Consider the following 24,018-nt stretch of genomic DNA (forward strand, 5'->3'; position numbering starts at 1 on the left):
TATTTATACCATATGAAGCACTGATCTGCCAATTTTCCTTCCAAACCTCTGACAAATTTGATTACATTTCTAAAGTATGCCAAATCCAAAATCCAAAATAACCATTCCAACCTAGGTGTTGCTGTTCAACTGTAGGTAATAGCTAACCTGGCAGCCATAATATTGTGTATAAAAGGGTTTAGTACAATCATTTGAGGGTATTGTTTATAGCCCTTACTCCCCTAGAGTCTTATCTAGGGGAACGAGGCTCTGCAAGGAGTGAGTGTATATCTGTGTCTGAGAGTGTGAGAGTGAGTGGGGGAGGAGAAGAAGAGTGAAAGTAAGACAGTAACAGAGTGAAGCTGCTTTCTGTAGAAGTGGTGAATGAATTGTAGAAAGGGGATATAGTCTTTTTCTTTTCCTCTCTTCCTATGTGGGCGGAGTCCATAGCATGGGTCCTTCTTAGCCTGTTCTTATCCCTCATGCTACCTAGTGGCTGTGCCACAAACTCTTTGTGTCAACAGACCTGAAGACCTTGCCCAGTTGTCAGGCTATTGTACATTAGAGGAAAATGTTTGATCCATATAACTCATAGTTTAGCGGCACTTTCCGGACTAAATCTGGTATATATTGGGAATGGCTGGCCATGAGAGGAGAGCTAATTTTGCAGTCGCAAGCATGAATTGTCCCCTTTGCTAAGCAGGGTCCACCTTGGTTTAGTATTTGGATGGGTGACTACCTGTGAGCACTGTCTGTTGTAAGACATTGAGGCTATTCACACGATGGGAGGAAATCACACTAGAACCACCGGGCTCGGCTGTGAGACCAGTGGTTCTTAAGCGGGTCATCGGCTTAAGTAGCCCGGCAGTTAAACCGGGTTTGCAGAGTGAGCGCTCTGCAAACCCAGTTTTTCTGCTCGTGAGTTGCCGTGGCGCGGCGCGGCTCCACGGCGCGGCTACTCACAAGGAGATCCCCGACCGGGAGGCTAAAAAGCAGCCTCCCGGCTTGGGGGTCTTTCCAGTATGCCCTGTGCACTCATGCAGGGCATGCTGGAGCTTCCAGGGGCCACAGAGCCCCCGAACTCCCCAGACCCTGCCAGATCCGTGATGTAGCCAGCAGTTGTGTGGGCAGCCACTGCAGCCACTCTGCTCACCATCCCAAGGTGGCTCCCACTGATCATGGGAACCTCCTCATTCTCTTTAGAGGATAGACTGTAGCTCAATGATAGACCATCTGCTTTAAGTGCAGAAGATTCACTCCCTGCATCTCCAGGTAGGGGTAGGAGAGACTCCTGTCTAAAATCTTGGAGAGCCACTGCCTGTCAGGGTAGACTAGGCCTGCACAAGCCCCAGGGTCCAGACCTGGCCGCGATGGCTTTTTTGCTGTCTTGCAGGTATGAAGATCCTACAGAAACAACAGCAGCTTTGAAGAGCTTTTGGCCTGTCATGCTGATGAGCAGCAGTGACTCAGTGCAGATGGCTGCTGCTTGAGATCAGATGTCTCACCCATATGCCAGAGCCCCCAAGACCATCCCTCTTTCCCCTTGCCTTTCTCCTGATTCTAACCCTCTCTCCCCTCACTTAATATTATTACTGTTTTTAATCATTACTTTTGAGCTCATGGACATCCCTAGCTTGTATTGTCAAGTAGTACAAAGAGGTCAGTTAGCCCGGAGAATTTCCTATTTACAAGTAATAGCCTAAAACCTCTTTGGTATAGGAAAATGGCATTGTTTTTAACAAATATCTTTTTTGACAAATATTAAGGTCATTAACATGACTCCATTGGCTGGGGCTGGGAAGGCGGGAGGAAGGCAGGAGCCTACCTGCCTTTTCCATGATCTGAGCACAAACAGGGCTCTGTTGCTCACGTGCCTACACAACCGGCACAGCAGTGACTGGAGCGGCAAGCAGGGGGAGGAAGCAGCCGGGCCAACAGATATCCCACAACACCCTGTGGTGCACTGGGATATCTCCTGGCTGCTGGGCTGCTCCTTCCCCCACTGCTCCTCCCCTCTGTAGCTGCTAGCAGCCTGAAAGGAGCTGTAAGCAGCCCACTCACCCACACAAATCAGGCATGAAGTAGGAGATGCACGCACAGCCTTGCCCTCCTACCTTACTTTTATCCTGGGTTTTAAACCCAGGCTACCCGGGGGAAGAGTAGCAGGATTGGGAGCGATCCTGTCACTTCTCATGATCAGCCCTACCTGGGCTAGTGTTCTCTTACCTGGGTAGGGCTGCTTGTGAGAACTACCTCATTGTGTCTAGTGTGGGCCACCACAGAGCATTGTAGTGGGACAGTTTGATGTTCTATGAGCGCATTAAAAAAAACACCATAAGAGCTCGGCAGAATGACTATCCTCAGCTTATCTAACTCTTCATATACTTCTTTTTCAGGGCCTAAGCCAAGTGTATTACTGCTTCATGGTTTTGGAGCTGAAGGTAGGTGCTGGATTGCAAATCTTCCCAATAACAGCCTGGGATTCGTTCTAGCAGATGCTGGCTATGATGTCTGGATACTAAATAACAGAGGGACTACCTGGTCTAGAAGACACAAGACACTTTCAATTGACCAAGAAGCCTTTTGGGATTTCAGGTAGGCTCAGGGGACGGCTTGACGCAAGGTGGAAGAGAAATTTGTCCTTAGTGTTTTTCCTGAAGTAAACTTCAGGAAAAACACTAAGGACAAATTTCCCTTACTTTTTTGCCATACCGCACCTTCTTACCACAGCTTCCCCCCTTACCTTGCAGTGATCGTAATAATAATAACAACAACAACAACAACAACATCCCTTCTGTTGTTTGTAATCGCCATGACTCCACTTTCACAAATACTAAACCAAACAGGCCTCGGATAACAAACATCTAAAACATCAAGTAAAATCAACCATCGGCTGTACATGGACGACCTGAAGCTGTATGGAAAGTCCCAATCAGAAATTGAATCACTGCTAAAAACTGTCCGTATATTTAGTAGCGATATAGCAATGGAGTTTGGACTAGACAAGTATGCTGTATTAATAATGAACAGCGGAAAAATAAGAAAAACAGAAGGAATAGAACTGCCCAATGGAAGCAACATCAAGAACCTGGACGAGAAAGAACATTACAAATACTTGGGCATTCTCTAGGCTGATAACACCGCACACACTGAAGTTAAAAGAAAAACTGGAAGTAAATACATCAGGAGAGTTAGAAAAATCCTAAAGTCTAAACTCAATGGCAGGAACACCATACAAGCCATAAACACCTGGGCTATACCTGTTATCAGATACACTGCAGGAATAATAGACTGGACCCAGGCAGAGCTAGAGACGCTAGATTGTAAGACCAGGAAAATCATGACCATCAATCATGCTCTGCACCCCCACAGTGATGAAGATAGGCTATACCTCCCTCGCAGCTCAGGTGGAAAGAGGAATGCTGCAAGTCCATCAAAAAGTAGAGGAGGAGAAAAGAGGCCTTGAAGAATATATAAAGGACAGTGAAGAAGATGCACTTCAAATGGTCAATAAGGAGAAACTATTCAACACCAATGAAACAAAGCAGGCCTACAAGAAAGGACAAGTCAAGAACTAACAGAAAAATGGAAAAAATAAGCCACTGCATGGTCAATATTTGCACAATCAGACATCACCAAGACCTGGCAATGGCTTAAGAATGGACACTTGAAGAAAGAAACAGAGGGTTTAATACTGGCTGCACAAGAACAGGCACTAAGAACAAATGCAATAAGAGCAAAAGTCGAAAAATCCACAACAAACAGCAAGTGCCGCCTTTGTCAAGAAGCAGATGAAACAGTGGACCACCTAATCAGCTGTTGTAAAAAGATCATACAGATTGACTACAAACAAAGGCATGACAAGGTAGCAGGGATGATAAACTGGAACATCTGTAAAAAATACAAGCTACCTGTAGCCAAAAACTGGTGGGACCATAAAATTGAAAAATGGTAGAAAATGAAGATGCCAAAATATTATGGGACTTCCGACTACAAATAGACAAACATCTGCCACACAATACACCAGATATAACTGTAGTCGAGAAGAAAGAAAAACAGGTCAAAATAATCAACATAGCAAAACCAGGGGATAGCAGAATAGAAGAAAAAGAAATAGAAAAAAATAACAAAATACAAAGATCTACAAATTGAAATTGAAAGGCTGTGGCAGAAGAAGACTAAAATAATCCCAGTGGTAATTGGCACCCTAGGTGCAATTCCAAAACAACCTGAAGAGCACCTCAACACCACAGGGGCCAAAGAAATCACCATCAGCCAATTACAAAAAGCAACATTACTGGGAACAGCCTATATTCTGCGATGATATCTATAATAATAACAGCAACATCACTGATAATAAAATTCAGCCATCCCTGGTCCTTGGGCAGGACTCGATGTCTGGATAAAACAAACCAGTCAATAATACCTGTTTGACTGTGTAAACAATAATAAACAACTTTATTTATTGGCCACCCCATAACAAATTGTTCTCTGGGCAGCTTACAACACACCATTATAACACACCACAAATTAAATTATAGCAGTACAAAATAAGGGTGGTGGGAATACAAAATATAATACAAAACAATTTAAAAGACTTTTTAAAAAAAACCAAATCAGTTAAAATCAGATGAAAATTAAAAATTTAAAAGGCCTGAGTGAACAAAAAGTTATTCAAGTGGCATTTAAAAGAAGAAAGTTATGAAGCCAGGCAAACCTCACTGGGGAGGCTATTCCATAAATGGGGTGCAACCATTTATGGAATAGACCAAAAATGTTTCTTGGAAAAGGGCCTCTGAAGAAGATCTTAAGGTTCAGGTGGGACATATGAGGCAAAGCGCTCTCTCAAGTAACCTGGTCCCAAGCCATTTAAGGCTTTAAAGGTTAACACTAGCACTTTGAATTGGGCCCGGAAACAGAATGGGAACCAGTTTCACTGAGTAATATGATCACTGGAGTAATATGATCAAAACGTCCAGTCCTCGTTAATCATCTTGCAGCCCTATTTTGTACCAACTGCAGTTTTAGGACTGTTTTCAAAGGCAGCCCAGCATACAATGCGTTGCAGTAATCCAAGCAAGAGGTTACCAGAGTATGAATAACTGTGGCCAAGCTATCTCTGCCCAGGTAAAGTCACAGTTGTCATATTAGCCAAAACTGATAAAAGGTGCCCCGAGCCACAGAGACCACTTGAGCCTCTAGTAATTGTGCTGGATTGATGAGCACCCTCAAAATGTGAACCTCATCCTTCAGTCGAGTGCAATCCCATGTAGAATAGACTGAAAATCACTCACCCAGGCAGGGGAATCACCAACCAGCAGTACTTCTGTCTTGCCTGGATTGAGTCTCAACTTGTTCACCCTCATCCAATCCATTACTGCGTCCAGGCACCGATTCAGGACAGTCACTGCCTCACCTGCATCTGATGAAAAAGAGAGAGACAACTGAGAGTCATCCACATACTGATGACACCTCAGGCCAAATCTCTAGATGACCTCTCCCAGAGGTTTCATGTAGATGTTAAACAGCATAGGATAGAGAATGGAACCCTGTGGAACCCCAAAGAACAATTGCCAAGGGGTTAAGCAGTATTCCCCCAGCACCACCTTCTGGGAATGGGCCTCGGGGTAGGAACGGAACCAAGCAGTGCCTCCCACTCCCAACTCATCCGGCCTATCCAGAAGGATAGGTATCAAATGTTAATGGTATCAAAAGCTACTGAGAGATTCAAGATAATTAACAGGGATGCACTCCCCCATCTCTCTCTGCACAGGTCATACCACAGGATGACCAAAGCAGTTTCTGATCCAAAGCTGGGCCTGAAGCCTGATTGAAATGCATCTAGATAGTCCATTTCCACCAAGAGTGTCTGGAGCTGGTTAGGCCTATAGTTGTTTACATCCTCTGGGTCCAGACTGGGTCTTTTTAGGAGTGGTTGAATAATAATTCCCTTCAATGGAGCTGTAACCATTCCCTCTCTCAATTAGGCATTTAGAACCTTTGGGATCCACCTAAAAATCCCCTCCCTATTAGATTTAATAAGCCATGAATGGTCAAGCATGCAGGTCGTTGGCCAAACTTGACTAAACACCTTGCCCACATCCTCAGGGCCCAATAATTGAAACTCCTCCAGCAAAACTAGACTAGGCTTTACTTTGGGCAGCTCCCAATGATCCTACTTTGGCCATCAATGATCCTGCATCAGTCCAACTACTGGTGAATGCAAGTGACTTTACCATCAAAGTGCTGTATCACAGCGTGTTATTCAGGGTTCTAATATATCTTGCCAAAGGCCAGATTTCAAAAGGCCCTGCACCACCCAGAAAAGCCACACTGGACGACATTGAGAATAGGCATTGGTGGATGAAAAAAGTAGTAGTGCCACTGCTGTTCCATTGTTGCTGCTGCCTATTCCTCCTCATCTTCCCAGGCTTTTTAAAAGGCAGAGAGCTAGGTGCAGAATGAAATAGCTAGGTTACCACACTACTCCTAGGGGTAGGAGCACAGCAGGAGGCAGAGTGGCAGCAGCAGAAGGGAAAGGAAGGGGAGGGAGAGGTGGAAGAGAAAGAGGAATAGACCACTTTTCTTCCACTGGCAGAGGCAGGGAGAGAGTGAGAAGCCTGTGACCCTGATAGACTATTTCTGGAAGCAAAAAGACCTTTTGCAGTGAGGGAAGCAAAAATAACTCTGCCCTTCTCCTCTGCTGAGCTGTTTAAAAAGCCTTCACTTGTGGGACCCTGACACTCTTTTCAAGTCTGCAGCCCTTCTCCCGTCAAGCTATGACTGTGCAGAATGTGGGCTATTGTCTCCCAACATATTTCTAGTCTAATTCAAGGCATTGACTTTTGTAGCCCTAAGTGGTGGAACTTGAACATTTGGACCTCCCTGCAGACTGTAATTATCAGGGGGATCACTGGGGAGGCCTTGCTTTGTGTCTGTTTGTTCAGCTGCTGGCATTATTCTATCCAGTGGGACCCTCACACTTGAGCACTCCTTCCCTCCTCCTACTTTGTTGTTTATTCACGGATGATCAATGATCAGGAGTGAGCACAGCTCACAGAACTGGGTAGGACGCTATCCTATTCAGTTAGGATTGTCAGAACAAATCGATTGAGGCTATTCTCACGACTGCTGGAAAGTGGGCCAAGGGAGCCCAGCCTGCTTTCCAGCAGTCATGAGAACCACCAGGCTTGTGGGAGAGCCCAGGGGCTAGGCCGCTTAATTCCCCCTCCTCTAAAATGAAGTTTGCAGAGCAAGTGCTCCACTAACCTCATTTTCCTGATCGTGAGTTGGTGCGGTGTGGTGCAGTGCAGCTCCGTGCTGTGGCAACTCACCTCCCTACTGTGAGGCAACAACAAGCCTCCCAGCATGAGGGGGGCGGCTCCCCAGAATGCCCCATGCACTCACGTGGGGCATTCTTGGACTTCCGGCCGGCCGGCAGCCCTGATCCCCACCTCTCCAACTGACTCCGTGACGGAGCTGGTGATTGCCACCCAGGGAGGGCAGAGTGCTCATGTGCGGGGAGAGCAGGCCAAGCTGCACTGCTCATGTGGAGAGACATATTGTGCTGTTTGGTTTGCTTGTCTCAAATTGTTTTGATTGTCTTATTGTTGTAATATTATTTATAGTTAGCCACTTTGAAAGTCCCATTTCTGATTCAAGGCAAGCAAGATGGATATATGCAAACACACAAATACATATTAAGTGCTATAGTACCTAACTATGTTTAAGTCAGCAAATTTCTATAAGCATTTTGTATGTATTACAGTTTTCATGAAATGGGGATATATGACGTTCCAGCAACAATAAAATTCATCCTGCAGAAAACAAAGCAAGAAGGATTATATGTTATTACCCAGTCCCAGGGTAGTACACTAGGTAAGTTATGCACAATATATTTTATTTATTTATTCATTCATATGCTACTTGGTATGTGCATCTCTAGGCAGTTTGTATGTGTGTGTGCGTGTGTGTACACACACACACACACACACACACACACACACACACGTGTAAATGCATATATATATAAATGCATACTATGAATGCAGTGAAGATAATTAAATGGAATTTAAGAATGATGGCTGATGTGCCAGCTGCTATGAGGAGGTGGGGAGGTACTCGGATGCTGCTGAGGACCCCTGAGGATTGACAGCAGCATCCTTGCTGCTTATCAGTCCACAGCAGTGCTGCCTTCTATCTCCACAGCAGCTGCAGATCATGTCAGCCATAAGAATTAAATGTATTTGATTTCTATATTGTTTTTGAGTTGTCAGTAACTTACTGCTATATAGGGTCCAGTCCAAAAGGTATAGTATTGAGTAAACCATAGAAAGCAATTTTTGAAGCAGTGAGTAGAGATGTTTGAAAAAGCTGGCCTCATAGGAGAACCAATAGCTAGCAATGGCTACAATGAGGGCGATAGGCCACCTTCAGCCAAAGTGGCAAGATGCCTCTAAATACCAGTTGAAGGGGAGCAACAGTAGGAGAGAGGGCATGTCCTCAGCTCTTGCCTATGAGCTTCCCACCCAGAAGCATATCGTGGGCCACTGTGTGAAACAGGATGCTGGCCTCGGGGCTGATCTAGCATGGCTATTCTTAACCAAGCTCATTAAACTATCCACATTCACCTGTGCTTAAAAAAAATAAAAATAAAATCCTCAGCTTGGATCATCTGCCAACAAAGAGACCAGGGGGAGGGGTGGATACTAAATTAACTCCTTTCTACTTAAAATATAAATATTTTTTTCATCAGCAACACCAGCGTTGAGCACGACTATAACTCATAAATAGCAAATGCAAAAGTGCAAAGAAGTATTAGAGATTACCAGATAAGCCAAAATACTTTTCTTAAGTCTTAGGAAAGTGAAGCCTGTGCAACACTGAACTTGTCTAACCTGTTTTTGAAGTATCTCCACCCAAACAGCTCAGCGTTTTGTTTTGTTTTGTTTATTTTTACACGAGAGCTTTATTACAAGCTATGTAGCAACTTCAGGCCACTTTTGCCATTAGTCTTTGATGCCAGATCTTTTTAGCTCCTCCTCCAAGTAATAAACTGCTATTCTTTGGTAGTTTAATGTGCATTGCAGTTGCACTGAGCTCTCAAGTTATTTGAAGGGGAAGAAGTCTTTCTGTCTCAAAAGACTTCTCCCCAAACCCTTGGCAAATATATGTATATATTGCAAATTCATTTATATATGGGCAAATTTATTTATATATTGCATTGCCAATTGGAATTCAACAACAAAATGGCATGAAAGGAAAGGGTTGACCTCCCCCTCTCTGAGTATCATAGACCGAGCATCAAAATCAGGCCATCTGCAAGCTGTTTTTCATGAAATAATAATTATAATTATAATAGCGGGGTTTCAGCACTCTTAAAATCACACAGAAGTGCATATCCTGAGACTCATGAGAAATTGCACTACAAAAGGTTACACTGACATCTTCTTCCTAGCAGGTAGACTATCATTCTTCTTCTTCTTCTTCTTCTTCTTCTTCTACTACTACTACTACTACTATTTATATACCACTTTTCAACAGAAGTTCCCAAAGTGGTTTACATAGAATAGAATAAAATAAAACAATTAATAAATAAATAAGGGCATAGTTCCCTGTCCCAAAGGGCTCACAATCTAAAAAGAAACATAAGGTAGATACCATGGAGCCTATGGAGAAATGCTGCACTGAGGTTGGATAGGGCCAGTTGCTCTCCCTCTAAGAGAATCACCATTTTAAAAGGTGCCTCCTTGCTCAGCAGGGGTCATGTTACTTATGTTACACTCTGGGGAAAGCACAAAATAGACTCAGCTCACCAGCTGACCTTCTATATTAATAGCTATTATTGGCTGGATCCAGCAGCCCAGCATCAACATGTGGGTAAGCCACATTTTGTCTTACAAACATCTCTTTAAGACTACATGGTGCCATTCTTAAGACTACACGGTTCCATTATTGTATCTATTTTATTGTTGTGAACCACCCCGAGCAGTAGTGTACTGGAGGGGCGGGGTATAAACATTTTACATAAATACATAAATAATTCTGCGTGAGAAACTTGAATCAAATTTGTTCCCTCTACTATGTAATTCATAGACCACTTTCATGTATGCATTTATCTCATACTAGTATTTTTAAGCCCGTTTAAATAATGGGCGCTAGTAGGGTTGCCCCACTCTCTCTTGCCCCTCCACCTCTCCCTGCCCCACTCCTCTTTGGCTTTTCCTGACGCCGCCTCCTCCTCAACCGCCTTCTCCAGACTGGCACTGGGAGAGTTAGTTGTGTGGGCCACTAGTGGGCCCGGGGCCAGCCATCCCCCACCTCCGCCGCCTTTGTCACGCTGCCGGCCGGGCCGCCCCTGCCAGCAGCCTTAGTTTTCCTGCCGCTGCCGCCAGCGGGGCCAGTCCCCCCACTGTGGCTGCCATCACCAGTGGGGCCAGTCCTCCTGCCTGCTAGTGGGCCCGGGCCCAGCCTTCCCCTCGCCTCCGCCTCTGCCACCATGGGCAAGCTGCTGGGCCGGGCCGCCCCCGCCTCACATCTGCAGCCGGGCCGCCTTGGTTGGCCGGGCCCGGCCGCCGCCGCCTCACGGCCTGGCACGCCGCCACCTCGCCCCCGCCTCACATCTGTGGCCGTCGCCATCGCTGCCACCTCTGGTCTCCTCGGGCTTTCCCTTCCCTGCGGTCGGGTCGGACCCGCCGCCGCTGCCCTCCCAGCAGTCCTCAGCCCACCGCTCTCCTCAACATGTCCGCCGTGTCTCTGCGGCCGTATCTTTCTTGGATGTTCTGGGCATGCGCTCTGCCGAGCCGAGAAAGACATGGGCAGACACGGGATTACACCTAAGCATTTTATTATAGAGGATATGAAATCATAAGAGTGGGAAATACATAGACCATATATCTCCCCTGGATCTCATCCCCAAAGGACAGACAGGTTCCCCACTTTAGCCCGGAGGAAGCCCTAGACATTCTGTTGCCTGAGATGGAAGTCAAGTAATAATTACTTGTCTTACTAAATAATTACTGGAAATAATTAAAAGATATGCAGAGTAAACTGTGTCACTGCTTGGAATATTTTCTATGGTAATATTTCAGAAAGACAGTTAAAATTAGAGAAAGAAATCAAGAAACTCCCAGTGGGCCTCAATACTAAGGATTTCACACTGATACAAAGACAAACTCACCATTAACATTATTAACATCACATTTAACTCACTTATCATAAGAAGCAAAGTAAGAGCAAATGAATAAATCCTAGCTCATAAGGTTCAGCTCAGTATTCACAAGGCCTGATAATCTGTACATAGTGCCAATCAGAATATGTGTACAATGACTTATATTATATTATATTATATTATATTATATTATATTATATTATATTATATTATATTATATTATAATTTCTTGTTTACACAGTCAGACAGGTGTTATTGACTGGTTTGTTTTATCCAGACATCGAGTCCTTCCCAAGGACCTGGGATGGCTGAATTTTATTGTCAATTGTTATAGATATTGTCGCAGAATATAGGCTGTTCCCAGTAAAGCTGCTTTTTGTAATTGGCTGGTGGTGATTTCTGTGGCCCCTATGGTGTTGAGGTACTCTTCAAGGCCTTTTGGAACTGCACCCAGGGCGCCAATTACCACTGGGATTATTTTGGTCATTTTCTGCCACAGCCTTTCAATTTCAATTTGTAGATCTTTGTATTTGGTGATTTTTTTCTATTTCTTTTTCTTCTATTCTGCTATCCCCTGGTATTGCTATGTCAATTATTTTGACCTGTTTTTCTTTCTTCTCGACTACAGTTATATCTGGTGTATTGTGTGGCAGATGTTTGTCTGTTTGTAGTCGGAAGTCCCATAATATTTTTACATCTTCATATTCTACCACTTTTTCAATTTTATGGTCCCACCAGTTTTTGGCTACAGGTAGCTTGTATTGTTTGCAGATGTTCCAGTGTATCATCCCTGCTACCTTGTCATGCCTTTGTTTGTAGTCAGTCTGTGTGATCTTTTTACAACAGCTGATTAGGTGGTCCAGTGCTTCATCTGCTTCTTGACAAAGGCGGCACTTGCTGTTTGTTGTGGATTTTTCAACTTTTGCTCTTATTGCATTTGTTCTTGGTGCCTGTTCTTGCACAGCCAGTATTAAACCCTCTGTTTCTTTCTTCAAGTAACCATTCTTAAGCCATTGCCAAGTCTTGGTGATGTCTGATTTTCCACTTATATTGTGCAAATATTGACCATGCAGGGGCTTATTTTTCCATTTTTCTGCTCGGTTCTTGACTTGTTCTTTCTTGTAGGCCTGCTTTGTTCCATTAGAGTTGAATAGTTTCGCGTTATTTTGACTTGTTTTTCTTTCTTCTCGACTACAGTTATATCTGGTGTATTGTGTGGCAGATGTTTGTCTGTTTGTAGTCGGAAGTCCCATAATATTTTTACTTCTTCATTTTCTACCACTTTTTCAATTTTATGGTCCCACCAGTTTTTGGCTACAGGTAGCTTGTATTTTTTGCAGATGTTCCAGTGTATCATCCCTGCTACCTTGTCATGCCTTTGTTTGTAGTCAGTCTGTGCGATCTTTTTACAACAGCTGATTAGGTTGTCCACTGTTTCATCTGCTTCTTGACAAAGGCGGCACTTGCTGTTTGTTGTTGACTTTTCGACTTTTGCTCTTATTGCATTTGTTCTTAGTGCCTGTTCTTGCGCAGCCGCTAAGTACATCATCATCATCATTATTATTATTATTATCATTATCATTATCATTATTGTTATTATTTTATCCTTCGGGGGGCTTCCTAAATGCTGTGGGGGGGGGGTGGCCTGCAAAGGTTCCTCCCCCCCCCCTCCGCTGGCCTCTAGGGCTTCACAGGGACCATTTGATCATGTGCGGTGGCCATTTTTAAAAATATTTTTTTTGAAAAATGGTGGCTGGGGGAAAAAAAAGCTCAAATGGCCTCTATGAGACCTGGCATAGCCTAGGGCCTCACATAATATTTTTTTAAAATTAATTTTAAAAAATGGCGCTCCTTCAAGTGGCACCCGGGTCACATACCCTGCCTGCCCCACCCTAGATATGCTCCTGGGTGGTGGCACATGTGCAGAGACCATTGGCATAGCCACAGAAAGGAAAGCTTGTAAGGCAGCTTGTAAGGGAGGAAGGAGCACACTTTGGACCACACTCAAGGGCAGATTAACTTTTTTGCCACCCATAGGTTTTAGTCACCCCTAAAAAAAAAGTGCAGTGGCAGTAGCAGTGGGGGGGTGGTAGAGGAGCATCCCCCTTTTACTTGAAGAGGGAAAAAAGCTGTGGCGGTGGCAGTAGCTGAGGGGAGGAGGGACGACCGGGCAAACGAAAAGTTTCCCCCTTTCCCCCTAAAGTTCGCCGGTGGCGGCTGGCTGCAGGGCGGGGGGCGAGGCAGGGAGAGTGCCCATCTTTTAACTTGCGAAAAGCTCTCTGATGCTATGCGGGTGGCACAACCTCCTCCCTCCTCCCCAGTGACTGCACGTGCTCTGCTATCCATAGCCTATTTCCGGCTTTCCTTCAGAAAAGATGGAAATGCTGCTAACCCATGCTAACTTGGCAAAGAGACACCTTTTAACATGGTGATTCTCTTTACTTAGCAGGGGGAGAGTAACTGGCCCTATCCACCCCCAGCACAGTACTTCCAGTGACTGTTGCTGGTGTCTGTCTTATGTTTCTTTTAAATTGTGAGCCCTTTGGGGACAGGGATCCATCTTATTTATTTATTTAATAACAATAACAATAACAATAATAATAATAATAATTTGATTGCTATACCGCCTTTCCAAAAATGGCTCAGGGTGGTTTACATAGAGAAATAATAAATAAATAAGATGGCTCCCTGTCCCCAAAGGGCTCACAATCTAAAAGAAACATAAGACAGACACCAGCAACAGTCACTGGAGGTACTGTGCTGGGGGTGGACAGGGCCAGTTACTCTCCCCCTGCTAAATTTCTCTGTGTAAACCTCCCTGAGCCATTTTTGGAAGGGCGATATAGAAATTGAACAAATAATAATAATAATAATAATAATAATAATAATAATAATAAATAATGGGCTACAGACGGCAGTGCCCATGTACAGCCACTCACTGGGGAGGAGGGAGGCACTCGCCGCTGCCTGAGGAGGTCGCCACTGCCCGCATAGCATCAGTGGGCTTTTCACAAGGTAAAAAATGGGCACTTTCCCCTCCTCACCGCCACCCTCTCTGCAGCCAGCTGCCACTGCTGAACTTTAGGGGGCATAGGGGGTAAACTTTTCCCTCAGCCAGTTGTCCCCTCTCCTCAGCTATGGCCGCCGCAGCTTTTTCTCCTCTTCAAGTAAAAGGGGGAAAGCTCCTCTTGCCCTCCTCCCCTCAGATACTGCCGCTCCTCAAATTTTGCCGCCGTAGTCAGATGACTCTTCTGCCTATGTCTTCATCCATCATTGGCCATGCCCGAGAGAGTGAACTGTGGTAAGCAGCAGCGCCATCAGCCACACCACCCAGGTAAGGCATTTATTACCTCTCTCGCTGCTACAAACAGTAGAGAGTCTCAAAGACCAATGCAAGTATTGGCTGTAATGAACAATCCTACCTTTTGTACACTTGCCACTTCAAAAAACATACCTTCTCTATTACAGGTCTTGTTGCCTTTTCAGCCATACCAGAGCTTGCTAAAAAAATCAAGCTCTTTATCTGTTTAGCTCCAGCCTATACATTGGTGGACATCAAGGGACCTGCTGTGCTATTTCTGCTACTCCCTGAGGGATTCATAAGAGTAGGTTTTTGTCACATGTTTTTATGATTGTTCTAATATGTCATTCCAATATCTTTTCTTGTAACTGACAATGGGTTGTCAGCACAATGTGCTGTTTGGCCCTCAATCTTGTTGAGATTTCCCGCATTCCTCCAGCCCAATTTTATTATTTCTTCTTCCCCATCCCTGCTTAGGATAACCAGATACTATTTCAGATCCCACTGGAAAGGCATGGACTGTTGGGAAATATAGTCCATAAACTGAGCAGTCCGATCACAGCAAGAACCATAATATTTCATTCTCATCGGTGACTTTTATGTAGACATGCTTTAAAAGAGAACCACAATGCTCTGCCCCTTTCTATTTTAAGTGTATATGGGGAAATAAAGAATTTTTGTTTCTTAGTAAGGAACTGAAAAACTTCATTTCCAACCCACTGTACACTTAATTGATCATTGTGGGAGATCCTCATTGCTAAGAGCAATGGTTTGGAATTCTCACTTCTAACAGTATCTATTCGTCAGCTGTATATCTATGAGCTAATAGTGCTTTGGGGAGATTACTTTCACCAGGACTGTGCTGCAGCAAGAAGGGGTTAAATACCCTCCCAGCATGCTACAGTTCCAATCCTGATTGGGCTTTCCCAGAGTAACTATTTTTGTAATTTTTATTTTAAAAAACCTAGGGTCGAACTACATTAATGTAATGTGCAATTTGGCCCTCAATCTTGGTTGAGATTTTCCTCATTCCCTCATTGCCTCCAGCCCAATTCTATCTTCTTCCCCATTGCTACTTAGGAAAGCCAGCTATTATTTCAGATCCCACTGGAAAGGCACGGACTGTTGGGAAATATAGTCCATAGACTGAACAGTCCGATCACAGCAGGAACTTTAACATTTTATTCTCATTGGTGGCTGCTTTGTAGACTTGCTCTAGAAGATAACCAGAATGATCTGCCACTTTCTATTTTACAGCTTATATGGGGAAATAAAGAACTTGTGTTTCTTAGTAAGGAAGTGAAAAATGCCATTCCCAAGCTGTGCAGCTATACAGTATTGGACAAGATTTGCCTCCAGCTCATTTTCGTGGGTGCAGGACGTAATGAAAACAACCTAAATGTGGTAGGTGCACTTCATATTTTTTAATATATATTTAAAAAGCCCCCCACAGAGAGAGAGAGAGAGAGAGAGAGAGAGAAACAAAATCTATCTATCTATCTATCTATCTATAATTCTATATCCAACACATCATTGTTACATATGTTATTATGTTAAATCATCAAGTGAATTTTATCACCAAGCTGGGATGTGAACCCAGGTCACGCTGTGCCAAGTTTACTGAGCCCATTTACTTCTGGTTTTACAGTTGAATGAATGAATTGTAGATCTCTTGAAAAGTCATCTTTACACATCCACCTCATGGATTTATTTTAAAACACATTTCCTATATATTGTGAGTATTAAAGGTGGCAGCCCTCACACTGGGAGCATTCTGAAAATACCCACAGACTAACAAACTGCCCACAATGCTCCAGACTGACACACATTTGAACAATACTGACCCGTCCAACTTGGGGAGAGGTTTAGATGAATCACTCCTCTGCACAAGTCCCCAAATACTACTTTAAAGTAATAAAGTAATAAAGTAGTCACAGTGCATGTAGAGGATGGACTGTTTGGATGGACTGTGCCCCCAGATAATTAAGGAATGCTGCCCTGGTGCATTGGAGCGGGGAGGGACATGCATGCTCACAGCATGCTCATCACTTTATTATGTGGGGTGGGCTACTATTGTCTGAAGTAGCCCACTGTCTGAGGTATTCTGGGAGGAAAAGTGGCCAGCAACAGAAATGGCCACAAAAAGGAGCTCTGCCAGACCTTTTAAAAACTTGAAACGGGGGGGTGGGGGGGAGTTGGGATGAAGGTTCTGCTATGCTACAAGGTAATACGTTCCCCGTTCAAAAACCATATGGGGGTTCTGAATGGAATGCTTTTGTTCCATTCCTGAACTCTCTGCAGGCATTGCAGAATGAATGAAAAATGAACCAATGGCCCAATTCAATTCAGTTTTATAATCCATGCTGATGCAAATGCATACCTCTTAATACTCATCCATGCTCTTTCATTTACTCCTTGAGGCTTGCCAGATTTGAACCATATCTCCACTTGTATTTCCCCACTTAGAGTCGAATAGATGTGTATCTTGGATTGTTTCCTGATTTTACTTCTGTAAAAACATCAATACACTGGAACCAGGTAGACATTAATGAATATTTTCTCAGCAGTTCAAAAGCCATTTGATAGATCTAGAAAAAATATTTGTTCAATTTTTGCTGCACATGTGTGAATTCAGGTTTTAGTAACAGGATTTTTAATTCAGCTTTAAAAAAACAAACAAACACTAAAATTCTCTAACTTAGAATGCCAAATGTGATTTCATTCTGATATTCAAAATTTCTTTAAAAAACAACAAAAATGTTGCCTTGAGGACAAGCCCGCTGGCCTTACCATGGACACCCCAGTGATACTACCGGGGGCTGATGAAGCTCCGTGAGTGAGATACGGCCTGAAAATGAAAGGGGCAGCTGGGCTTCCTGGCCTGAAGATTGCTTGGGCAGCCACTGATTACACGAATGGCCAGGTGGCTCCCAGGAAGGAGAGATCTGGATCCGCAAGGGTAGAGGAGGTGCTGCCTGATGACATCAGTGGTGCGCTTCCTGGATAAGGAAAGGGCTGGGTGAGGGAGGAGAGGGAAGGGGGAAAGTGGATACCATAGCTTCAGCATGTGTACATTTGAAGGAGTTAATAAAGAGGGGCAGGGGCCTGATTAAGGGCAACTAGGGCTGTATGGCTTCCACAGTCTTGTATAAAAGGGGGATGGCCAATGATGATGTGGCCGTACATCTGCTCTGGCCATTTGTGTGGCCTGGGGTCCAGGGCACATGTGCGGCCACCTCTAAATGGCCACCGCCACCAGAGGAAGGAACGGCCTAAAAATGGGCTGAAACAGCCCTTTGAAGAGTGGAGAAAGGTTGGCAGGGGAAGGGGGAGATGGCAGAGATCCCCCCATAGCTGTGGTTGCACCCCAGACCTGGCAGTGAGTTCTTAAAATATTATCCTTAGAACCCCTGAACCAGATCGAATTCAAGCCGAGCCGGGGGTCTTTTTCGGAACACAAATCCAAACCTGCCCAGTTCAAACTTGAACTGAAAAAAGGGCAAACTAGTTTTGTGCACATCCCTGTTCGTTCGTCTTCTATTTTTTACTGGTTATCTGATTTGTATGGCATTACTCTGCATTGGTTTTTATCAGATTTTATTAGTTTGCCACTGTCTACAAAAACAAAACTTGTTAAAATTTAACAGTGAATCAGGGTATAAGCCCATTATTGGATACAGATAGGAAGTGTACTACTGTATGCGTATTGATAGAAATATGTCAATAACTATTCATGTATACAGATCTGTAAATGTACAAAGACTTGAACAGTTGCTTCTGCTGTCACGGAGAATAAGGGTCTCAGGGAGGGAGAACATTGGTCTGAGGAAGAGGGATGGATGGGTTTGGAGTTCAGCTGGTTCAATTTGACAGTCTGGGGTCAAACTGAACCACCCCCTGTTCGGTCTGTCCCCGGGCCGCCCCCCTCCCCGACTGTTTGGGGGGGGGGGTGGAAACATTTTTTTCCTTACCTTTTTTTTAACCTTCTCCCCTTCGGGGAAGTTCCTTGAGGCGGGGTGTGTGTGTCCGTGGAGGTTCCCCCTCCCCCCTCCGACCTCTGTTCTAACCCCCTCCAGCTGGTTTTTCAGTCTGTTTGGGCCTCCATAGTTTGGCGTGGTGGCCATTTTGGATGTTGCCACACATGCGCAAATGGCCTCTGCGAGGCCTGGCATGACTTAGAGCCTCACAGAGGCCATTTGCGTATGCATGGCAGTATCCAAAATGGCCACCGCACCAAACTACGGAGGTTCTTCAGCCCGTTTGGGCCTTCCTAGTTCAGCGTGGTGGCCATTTTGGATGCAGCCACACATGTGCAAATGGCCTCTGTGAGGGCCGAACCAGCTGGAGGGGTGAGAACAGAGGGTGGTAGGAGGAGGGTGAACCTCCGCAAATAATAAAAACCCCGGCCGCCTCGAGGACCTTCCCCGAAGGGGAGAAGGTAAAAAATTGTTTTGTTTTGTTTTTTTAAAAAAATTAAGATCATGAATCACCCCTGGACCAAACCGGGTTGGGGGGGTTCAAGGGGGTGCCAGACCAAACTGGTCCTGTCAGGTTCAACTCCAGTCCAGACTCTAACTGAACTGGGCCATCCCTAGCAGGAATCCCTTACTTGGGCGATGCACCCATATCCTCATGCACAGAGGATACTCCTCCAGGTTGGGGGGCCTCCTAGAAGTGGGTAATGCAATCATTGGGGCATAGAGAGATGGGTCTGTGACCAGCGTGTAGACCACATGGTGACTTGCCTGCCTGATGCAAAGGTTGCGGATGTCACACTGCATCTAGGTAGGCAGTGCTGGGGAGGAGTCAGCTGTCGTTCTGCATGTTAGCACCAATTATGTTGGGAAATGCATTTGAGAGGTCCTGGAAGCCAAATTTAGGCTGCTAGGTAGCACATTGAACTACAGGACCCACAGGGTAGTGTTCTCTGAAGTGCTACCTGTTCCACGCACAGGGACAGCGAGACAGGAGGAACTGAGGGGTCTCAACATGTGTATGAGACAGTGGTGCTGGGAGGAGGGGTTTAGATTTGTTAGGCACTGGGATACATTTTGGGGAAAGTGAAGCCTGTAGAAAAGGGATGGGCTGCACTTGAATCAAGATGGAACCAGACTGCTGGTGCTTAAAATCAAGAAGTTTGCAGAGCAGCTTTTAAAATGATGCCTGGGGGGCCTGCACACACCCCACTTCTGGTTTCACGCTGACCAGGGTAGCAATAGGGTATACAGCCACCCCGCACCAGCATTTTTTAAAGCAGTGCCAGAGGATGGCGAAAACGTGGCTATGACGGTAAGAGCACTCTCCCCTTGCCTTAAGGAATGTGGGGGTTCCGAACCTGTTCGTCATTCATTGAATGGAATGCCAAACAGGTTCGTGCACATCCCTACTGTCAAGTTTGGAAATTCAGCAGATTTCAAATTGTTCATCATGATTTCCTTTCTTCTCAGGTTTTTAAATCCAAAGAATTTAAACAGTTTGATCATGGCAGTAAAAACAAAGCTGTGTACAACATGGTAAGAAAAAGGATTATGGTGATTAAGATTTGCCAAATAGTTTGAAACATTTACACTACAATCCTATGTATGTTTGAACTTAATGGGCTTTGAAGCCTCTTTGAACTTAATGGGCTTTACTTCTAGGTAAGCATACATAGTACGGGCCTGTGATTTGGGGGGCTCTTAAAATGAAGGGCAAACAATGTTATAACCTTTAACTTCTTATATGATTTCATTTGAAACTAAAAGATTGAAAGCACATAAAGAAACACATAAGATTTGTTGCAACAATGAGTTTTGTGTGAATGTCTGGATATAACAGGTATGCATTCTCTGGGTTCTGTCATTTGCTTCCTGCTTACTTTTCACTGGATATTTCCTCTGTTATTTCTGAAAATGGTCGCCTCCCTCCCTCTAAATATTCTTTTCACTTGTCTAAGGGGGAAACTACACATTCACTTGACCATGCAGCTCACTTTTGCGTTTTCCCCTTAAAACAGCAACTGCCTACAGGTGTGTGTGTGTTATAATACTGGTATGTGTGTTATAATACTGATTGGGGTTGCTCTCTGTCCCAGCATGCATCCCTAATCCCATAATTAGCCCCCACCCCAATGAAGACACAAGGTAGAAACTGGATGAAAAGAGGCCACAACTTTATTTGCAAAGAGAACAGCATGAGGATTGGCAATCTACCCCCCCCCCCCCGCCCCAAGTGCAGATCTAATATAAAACAAAGCCCCTAACCAGATTTTATATTGGACAGTTACACCCTGGCTCAGAGTAGCATTGCAGCCCTGAGACTGTTCCTTGCTCTTCTTAGACAACCTGAGAAGGTAAAGGTATTGGCAGAGAACATCACCTCTCCAAAACTGCACAACCTTTGAGGTTGGTGATGTTTCCCCATGGTCCAGTCAAAGTCCAACCATGACTCCATTAAGCCTCTTTGGGTGCTCACCAATAAGCTGACTTAGTTGCCCACAGACCCACACTGTACCTGTCAGTTGTGACCTGGAGAACTAACCAAGGGAAACAGTGTAGGCAAAAAAGTAGGCAAAAAAGGCTAGTTCATGGAATGCTAAAGAATTCCTATCCAGCTCCCATTAGGACAACCAGGAAAAAGCCACATTGGGCTCCAAGGAAGGAGGGAGGGAGTCCCCTCGCAAGCCAAATTAAGAGGCTAGGCAGGCACAGGCACTGGCACAGGCACAAGCTGGTGGCTTGCCCCACCCCCTGTCTCTCCATCAATAAGAACTCTCCTGAAGAGTCATGCTTCAATATATACACTGTACCCATGACTAGCATAGGTGGGCAGTAGAGATGTGTGAACAGGTTCAATTTGATGGTCCACTATCGAACCGAACCCACCCACCCCAGATTCAGTTCAATATCAAATCAAACACCCTTATCCCCAGTGGCCATTTGGGAGGTTCGTGGTCTTTTCTTTTTAATTTATTTTAAAATGTTTGTTACTCACCACCTCCCGGGGGCTTCTCTGAGGCCATGGGGGGTATCCGAAGGTTCCCTCACCCCCTGCCATGCAGAGGCCCATTGGGCATGTGCGGTCGCCTACAAAATAGCCACTGCAATGGGGGTGAAGCCTGGATCAGATTGAAGACCACCCGAATAAGGTGATCTATCTATCTATCTATCTATCTATCTATCTATCTATCTATCTATCTATCTATCTACCTACCTACCTACCTACCTACCTACCTACCTACCATATTTATATACCGCCCAAAACACAAGTTCTGGAGGCTGGAGGGGGGAGTGGGGAACCTCCAGAGGATCCCCCCCGCCCAGCCTAGGCTGGGTGGGACAAAAACACTGTGTCCGTGACTAGCATATGTAGGCAGTGACAATTCTCAGACTTTGCTTAGCAGTGTTCTAGTCAACATCCCAAATACACATATGTAAGGATAAGATTGCACTGTACATTCTTAATATAAAAGGGATTGGGGCACTGGACTAATGATTGAGATTGAAAAGATGAAGCAGAAGATTTCCCAGGACTAAATATCACACTTCTGGTGAAGGAACAGGTGTGCTGTCTGGGAGTGCTCATGGATTCACAACTCTCCCTTGTGTCTCAGGTTGAGGCGGTGGCCAGAGGTGCTTTTTATCAGCTACAGCTGATACGCCAACTGCATCTGTTTCTTGAGATGAATGACCTCAGAACAGTGGTACATAATGCTGGTAACCTCCAGACTTCTACTGCAATGCACTCTATGTGTGGCTGCCTTTGTACATAGTCTGGAAATTGCAACTGGTACAGAATGCGGCAGCCAGGTTTGGTCTCCGGGTCTTCTCGGAGAAATCATATTACTCCTGTGTTGAAATAGCTCCACTGGCTGCTGATAGGTTTCTGGGCAAAATACAAGATGCTGGTTATTACCTATAAAGCATTAAACAGCTTAGGCCCTGGGTATCTAAGAGAATGTTTTTTTATCTATGAGCCCCATCGCCCATTGAGATCATCTGGAGTGGTACGCCTGCCACTGCCATCAGGTCATCTGGTGGCTACACAGAGACGGACCTTCTCTGTTGCTGCCCCAACACTTTGGAATGCACTCCCTGTTGAGATGAGAGTCTTCTCAAATCTGACAACTTTTAAAATGTCATAAAAGACTTACCTTTTCACCCAAGCTTTTTAATTGAATTGTGGTTTGAAATTGTTTTAAGGTTTTTACTTTTGTGATTTGGTTTGTTTTTATGTTGTTGTTGTTTTTATGTTGTTGTCTGGCAGTCCCAGAGATGAAAGTTTGGGGTGGCATACAAATTTGATAAATACGTAGATATGTACATACATACAGGAGCTTTGATGGTACAGAAAGATGAAATATCTGAACAATAAGAAAATATATAGAATTGTAAAATGAAGTAATGAATGGCATTGTCACATTTCTGATCTTTTCTTCAACAGACCACTCCTCCATTTTATAAAATAGAAGACATGACTGTGCCAACAGCTGTGTGGAATGGTGGGAAGGACCTTATTTCAAGCAAAAAGGACATTGAATTGCTGCTTCCTCGCATCCCTAATTTAGTTTTCCACAAGTATATTCCTGACTGGCAGCATGCAGATTTTTTGTGGGGTCTTGATGCTCCAGAATGTCTATTCCCCGATATGCTTTATCTGATGCAACAGTACCAATGAAGGCTAAATATGAAAAGTATTTATGGAATTTATTTATTCCATGTTATTGTGGCAACAAAAATTGGTAGACATTGTGGCTCATATTCTAGCTACTGAAGTGGATATCAACATGAGCTCCATGTCCACTGTGGAGGACTTACCCTAGCTGCTTATGCCATAGTGCATAGTGGGAAGGAAGAATCTGGGGAGTCCTTCCTTCTCTTCAAACCACTCTTTGCCTTGCATAAACATAGCCATGAGTGCCATACAGCCTACAGGGACATAGCTTCAGGTGGTAAAAGGCACTTCCAGGAGAAAACATGGGGGAGCAAATTTCACCCATCTCTTCTTCCATCAGAAATGCTTTGTGCAACCTGAATGTATGTACTGGAGGGAAATATTTATGTAATGCACAGGGTGCTTTGAAGAGTAGGAAGGATTCGTGAAATTCTCCATCACCAGTGTACACTGCCTTTATGGTGCCCACCATCGTGCCGGTGCTTTCAGTTTCAGTTCTGCACCCATTGCAGTAGTTAGGCTATCAGCCTGTGCCTTGAAGCTTTGTTTTTTTAATCCATTCCTGAATTGTATTTTTACTACTTAGTATTCACCAAATACACCACTGAACTTCATCTGCTATGTAGCATTTTGTATGCACAAGCAAAAGAAACTGTGTGTGTTCCAATTAAAGAATTTACTAGAATCAAGCATTTGTTTGTGTTCCAATCAAGTATGCACAGATTTTCGAGGGTATTGCAAGTGGTCAGTACAAAACTCACAAAGAGTTTGGTCCTCTTTCCCCTGCCCCATGACTTTCCAAAAACTTACCTTGTCTGCCCGCACTCTCTTGTATTCCCCCCACCCAAGACTTCTATTGTACAGGCTGTGGGCCTGTGCAGGCTTTCCAACAAAATTGATGTCCTACCCACAAGGG

At 44.5% G+C, this 24,018-nt stretch overlaps 1 protein-coding gene across 1 annotated transcript in view; it reads left to right on the top strand.

Moving 5' to 3' along the window:
- The window catches only part of LOC128350570 (lipase member M-like), a 34,286-nt gene extending 11,181 nt beyond the window's left edge, over positions 1-23,105 (top strand). Inside the window, exons 4-10 of the mRNA XM_053308972.1 lie at positions 2,376-2,574; positions 7,748-7,857; positions 14,618-14,754; positions 15,708-15,854; positions 16,917-16,988; positions 19,898-19,963; positions 22,872-23,105. Coding sequence (XP_053164947.1) covers positions 2,376-2,574; positions 7,748-7,857; positions 14,618-14,754; positions 15,708-15,854; positions 16,917-16,988; positions 19,898-19,963; positions 22,872-23,105 — 965 coding nt within the window. The remainder of the gene's footprint in view (positions 1-2,375; positions 2,575-7,747; positions 7,858-14,617; positions 14,755-15,707; positions 15,855-16,916; positions 16,989-19,897; positions 19,964-22,871) is intronic.
- Positions 23,106-24,018: the final 913 nt, after the last annotated feature.

The sequence above is a fragment of the Hemicordylus capensis genome, chromosome 3, assembly GCF_027244095.1.
Source record: "Hemicordylus capensis ecotype Gifberg chromosome 3, rHemCap1.1.pri, whole genome shotgun sequence".
NCBI lineage: Eukaryota > Metazoa > Chordata > Lepidosauria > Squamata > Cordylidae > Hemicordylus > Hemicordylus capensis.